The sequence below is a fragment of the Octopus bimaculoides genome, chromosome 4 (assembly GCF_001194135.2).
Source record: "Octopus bimaculoides isolate UCB-OBI-ISO-001 chromosome 4, ASM119413v2, whole genome shotgun sequence".
NCBI lineage: Eukaryota > Metazoa > Mollusca > Cephalopoda > Octopoda > Octopodidae > Octopus > Octopus bimaculoides.
In genome coordinates this window covers 52,884,786-52,890,682 of record NC_068984.1, presented here as the reverse complement: position 1 = coordinate 52,890,682, position 5,897 = coordinate 52,884,786, and the positions used below count along the sequence as shown (strand labels likewise).

Genomic DNA, 5,897 nt, shown 5'->3' with positions numbered 1-5,897 from the left:
CATTTCCTTCATCAGCTGCCTCCATTATAACACTGGCGTTTCGAAGAGTTGGGTAGACCCAGGAAGACGTGGGACGAAGTGGCGAGAAAGGAACTTTGGACGTTAGGCCTCATTGAGGAAATGACAAGAGACTAGGAGATGTGGGGATTTGCTGCTCTAGAAAAGATGCATCGAGCTAAGGAAAACCGTTATCTTCCATATATACAGGCTTGTCCTTTCAGGGTGCCAGTGCCACATAAAAAGCACCTGTGCCAGTGTTGTGTAAATGCACCCGTGCCAGTGCTGCATAAGCGCACCCATGCCGGTACTGCGTAAACTGACAAGTGAAGGCAGAGGTATGGTTGTGTGGTAAGAACTTTGCTTCCTAACCACATGGTTCCTGTTCAGTCCCACTACGCGGTACCTTGGGCAAGAGCCTTCTGTTATGGCCTCGGGTCGGCCAAAGCCTTGTAAGTGGATTTGGTAGGCGGGAACTGAAAGAGGCGCATCGTATGTATATCTATATATGTATGTATACATATATGTGTGCGTGTGTCTTTGTCCCTCTACCACCGCTTGACAACCAGCGTCGGCATGTTTACATCCCGTAACTTGGCGGTTCGGTACAACAGACCGATGAAATAAGAGCCAGGTTAAAAAAAAAAAAAAAAAAAAAAATATTGGTGTCGACTAAAATTCTTCGAGGCGGTGCCCCAGCATGGCCGCTTCTAAGGTACCACTTAAATACAGAGGTCCCTAAAAACTGACCCTAAGACTAATCCTAACCCTACGGGACCTCTGTATTTAAGTAGTATCGCTTCTAATATATATCCTTTAATAAAATCATCAATCCATTACGATTCACTTCAGTTGCTACGGTAGTAGCTTAAACTAGTGTAGTGTAGAGAATTTCTTAAGTTAAATATAGTGCGAGCAGATATCCTGAGGAGACAATAGATTTCTAACATAAGAATAAAAAAATAAATAAAATATTTACTTATAAATATAGTTAAGACATCAGGGGTAGGGAAGGAATGTATGGTTGTTGGAGATCAGCTTTTTCAGTGGTGAAATTTTTAATTCTGTGTAGTTAGCCTGACCCTGTTACCTAGCAAGGAAAAATTTGTTAAAAGTTGCTGTGATGTTGGTGAAAGATGGCAAGAAACATAACAAATTCGCTTTTAAATATTTACTTTCGTCGGCATCAGCTGTTGTGGCCGAAACAGGTAAGTTAACTTTGTTTTCTGTTTATGAACTCGTCTAATTTTTGATTTGCACTCTTACTTTCAACGTGAATAGCTTCGCTACTCTTGTTTTAAATCAGTTGAGTACAACGATATTAGTAACTCTAGCGATTGTTGTCATATTAATGCAGTGTTTATGCTATAAAGAAACATGTGAAAACTTTATCATATTGGAAGTAAGGCATTAATAAAAGTTAAGTTCATTATATTATGTTATAATTAATGGGTATTAAAAACATTACACGTGTTTCGGTGCTTCAGCCCATTGTGAAAATTTTTTAAAATTAATAATCTATCCTTACATATTGAAATTATGAGGAGTGGTTGGTTTCGATCAGAAAATAAAAGCATTAGTAAGTGGTCGTAACAGGGTAACGATAAATTTAGAGCAAAAAACAGAAAAATTACCAGCATGTTACTATGGCGGTGTAAACGAATTTTTATTTCCTCCATCACAGTATGTTAGAAACACAGTGATATTGTTTTTATGACTTCATGCGTAAATATATTTATTGCTTTATGTAAATATATATATATATATATATTTTTATGTATATTGCGGGCTGTGTTACGTTTACATTAATTTCTCTTTCCTTATTAGTAATGAGAAAGCGAAGTATTGTTGTTTAGTCTAAGGTCAGATTTGATCCAGAGGACCGCAGATCAGAGGTTGTCCAACCGTACTCTGGATTCTAGACAACCTGTTTTTGTTTGATTGTTTTTTTTGAGACTGGAGGGTGTTTTTTTTGGGAAGATTTTACATCCCCAAGCGAACTGTAAAAATAAATTGGTACTCATAATTCTTTTGTAATCAAGAGGTCCCAGGTTCCACCCCATTGCGTGGCGTTTTGAGCAAGTGTTTTTTTATACCATTGCTTTTAGTCGAACCAAGAAAATCGAGAAGACAAGTATAATGTGGAAAGCTGTTCAATGGTTTATACCTGTAATTTAAAGGTCCAATTTTGTCACGCTGATTCTGCCTGAGAACTACGTTAAGGATTCCCGTGTCTGTAGAATGCATGCTAATTCAATGAACTAGCTGTCATCGTTGAAACTCAAGGAAATCTGTTTTATGTGTTTATAAACATTAGACGGGCTGACTTCAGCATTTTTTTGTAATTGTTAATAATAATGCAGCCGACAATCGCTGAAAAATCAATAACACATTTTAAAAACAAATCCATAGTATTACTTTATACTTTATTTTTTTTATTAACTGTACACCATGTGAATGACTGCCTTGAATTTAGGGACAAATATTCTGAGTCAAGAAAGCTTATGTCTTGTGCTTCTCATAGTGCTCATTATCATCATTATCATTTAACGTCTCTTTTCCATGCTGGTATGGGTTGAGCGGTTTGACAAGAGCTGCTAAGCCAGAAGACTGTACCAAGCTCTACTTTCTGCTTTTGGTATGGTTTCTACGGCTAGACGCCCTTCCTAATGCCAACCACTTTACAGATTGTGCTGGAAAGGTTTTTTTTTTTTTTGTAGTTAAATTGCCAAATAACCTGCACGACAATACTACTAGTAGTATTGGGGGAAGTGTATTTGTGGCTGGTTATGAGAGGTAAGAGTATGATAGACAGACAGAACCAGGTCTCTTGTAGATGTTCAAGACTATTGATAACTGCTAATACTAATGTGCTGTATGCAACTTTTGCAATTAGTCATGCTAATTAGCTCAGAGCAAAGAAAATTTCTGTGGGTAGATGAGAAGAGACCAATAACAGATGAGTTCTAGTGCGACAGAGAGGAAAAGACAAAAAGTCATTTTTTTGTTTGTTTGATTCATGCCTAGAACTTTCAATAAAAGAACAAAAGAACTGGTGAACTTATTGGGTTTTACTTACTTAGGTGGAACATATTAAAAAATATCAAATAGTCCAGGTTTCCTTGATTAAAACTCAAAAAATTAAAGGAGTTTGATTTGTATCTCAAAACTTAAGTTAGGGCAACCATTTATTCAACCAATGAATTGAAAAGGATAGCTTTATGTAAAACCATTCGTTTTTGCCTGGGTTTTCCCGAAACTGAAAAAAAAATGATGTTTTCTGTGATTTTGTTGTTTTTCATGATGAAATAAATTGTCCTTGCAAGAATAAAATAACATTAGTAAATTATTTTGTCATTGATTTTAGTACATGCTATATAGGCCAAAAACTGTGGACAAAAATGTTGGTGTTATGTCATTACTTTATGTTACATAATCACTTTTCTGAAACTGCACCAAAATGTATTAACATACAGAAAGGAGAAGACAAAAAGTAATATTTTTTTGTTTGATTCATGCCTAGAACTTTCAATAAAAGAACAAAAGAATTTCACAATTTTATAATCAAAAAATAAACCCCAACTGAAATAATAACTTCATATAGAAATGTCAGTCCTAGAGAAAGTGGTTTTAGTGTTACCACATATTCCTTGTTCATTGAAAAGAGCTGTGTAGAATAGAAGGGAGTGTTTAACTGTCTCTGAAAAACTTAATGTATGTTCTTTCCTCTCCACCAAATGCTGATACCCTCAGCTTTTGCTTAATGCACTACCACTAATTTGAAGTCTTTCAAAGTTTTCCAAATTTGTTTGGGCTTAGCATGGCCTCAGACAAACAATAGTAAGTGCAAAAATATCTATGTGCATATGTATCCCTACATATATATATATCTACATATAAGTATACACACACACACACATATATATATATATGTCCACACACACACACCATCATCTTCATCATCATCATCATCGTCATTCAATGTCTATCTTCTATACACAAACTCATCCTGCTTAAATAGGTGGAGACTCACTGCAGTGCAAACAGACTACAGGAGAAATCTTCAGAGTAAAACTCACTTCAAGCAAGTGTTTCTGCCTGTTAGTTCCTTACACTCCAAGGGAGTCAGACCCACCTAGGTCATGATTCTTAGGTGTCCTCCTACTGTTTTCAAAATGGTGCTTTTAGTGGGATTGAACCCAGTACTTTTGGGTGATCTTATTTCCCTGAACTATGGTATATACCACTTGGTCACAAAGATCATTGAAAGAAGTTTTGGGGTTTTCCTCCTAGTGTTTAGTGGCTTGCAGTATACCTCAAGTTAATAGGGAAACTGATGATAACAAAGTATTAATGAAAGTTGTCTGAAGATTTTCATAAATATTGTTATCAAAAGTTAATGGCATGTAGTTTGAACTTTATTTTATCTATTATCTGAATACCATTCAACAACTCAGATTAGATTTACATTAATTTCTTATCATTCTCTCAGAACAAAGTGTAAGTGGTAAAGATCATGCTTTGGTGGATCAACCTATCTAATTTTGTATCTCATTTCAAATCCTACCAGAGTTGGCAGCTCAATGGATTTATATATTAGCAAACTGGATTTATGTATTGACACTTTGAAATCAGTGAAAAGTGTATTTTTTTTTATCTTGGGTATGAGAATATTTATAAATGCTGAATAGATGAATAAATGCAACATGTTTAAGGGGTTAACAAATATATTAGACAAATTATTATCAGTTGGTCTGGTTGTGTGATTCTCAATGGGCTCCTGATGTCACATGTATAGGTCACCTTTTGTGCATACAATAGGAATAACCAGCCATGGCATTTGTCTTCTCAAGGGTTTGACCTGTATCTATTATGTTGGTTAAGTGCTAAATGTCAAATAAAACATTTATTATGATTAGATAAATGAATGTTTATACTGAGACTTTTTGATTGAATTTGCCATTAATGTTCATTATTACATCATCATTACCATTTTAATGTCATTTTTTCCATGTATACATGGGTAGGATGAAGTTTATTGAGGCAGATTTTCTGCTGCCAGGCACCCTTCTTGTTGCCAACCATTACCTGTTTCCAAGCAAAGTAATATTTCTCCTTGGTCAGATATGCTTTTGTAGAATATTGAAAATGAATGACATTCATTTACAACATTATGCAATGTCAAGACAAGGAAAACAGAGAGAGAGAAAGTGCTTCTTTAAGTTTCCGTCTTCCAAATCCACACAAAAGGCTTTGGTTGGCCTGCAGCTATAGTAGAAGACACTTGCCCAATGTGCTACTGAACCTGAAACCATGTGGTTGGAAGCAAACTTCACCACATAGTCATACCTGCACCTGTGAAAATACAGTACTTCTTACATTATGCACCATTCTTTATATAAACCAAACTAGATGAAAATAAGAACTGAGAAAGCAACAGTATCATAAGTATTAATTGATGATACAAGGGGCACATATTTGTGTGGACATAAACACATTTATGAAATGTGTATTGTATGGAGACTAAAAAGCATCAGAAGTGGTAGTTTCAAAAACACATGGTAGTTAGTTCAAGGACAATAGTGTGTGTCATTTGAAAATTGGTTTTCACAGGAAATATGTCAAAAGAAACTGTTATATGGACTGTTAGATATGTAATTCGTCTGACGTTCCGTGTGTCATGTGGTTCGTCTGAGTTCATTGTTTCATTGTTGTTGTCTTGTGGGACTGTCGTAGTAAAATGTCATTGATATATATATGGTGGACATGACTTTTGTTTATTCATAACGAACATTGGGTGAGTGCGTTCTTTGTATGTAATTGAACAATAAATGTAATAATTAAACTGTATAACTCGTTATGTTATCTCTGCAAGTCAGTCCGAGGGAAACATAACAGAA

At 35.3% G+C, this 5,897-nt stretch overlaps 2 protein-coding genes across 5 annotated transcripts in view; one reads left to right on the top strand and one right to left on the bottom strand.

Moving 5' to 3' along the window:
* The window catches only part of LOC106871826 (TATA element modulatory factor), an 80,450-nt gene extending 78,151 nt beyond the window's left edge, over window positions 1–2,299 (bottom strand). For both annotated transcript variants that reach the window (XM_052967067.1, XM_014918526.2), the window contains exon 1: window positions 2,165–2,299. The gene's annotated coding sequence lies outside the window, so the exon portion shown is untranslated. The remainder of the gene's footprint in view (window positions 1–2,164) is intronic.
* LOC106871828 (mitochondrial uncoupling protein 4) overlaps window positions 861–5,897 on the top strand; it is a 39,296-nt gene continuing 34,259 nt past the window's right edge. The window contains exon 1 of one of the 3 annotated variants that reach the window (XM_014918532.2): window positions 861–1,205. In XM_014918532.2, coding sequence (XP_014774018.1) covers window positions 1,121–1,205 — 85 coding nt within the window. In that variant the 5' untranslated portion in view covers window positions 861–1,120. Of the gene's footprint in view, window positions 1,206–1,313; window positions 1,417–5,897 lie in introns of those variants that run through there. The other 2 variants (XM_014918530.2, XM_014918534.2) reach the window with 2 other exon arrangements.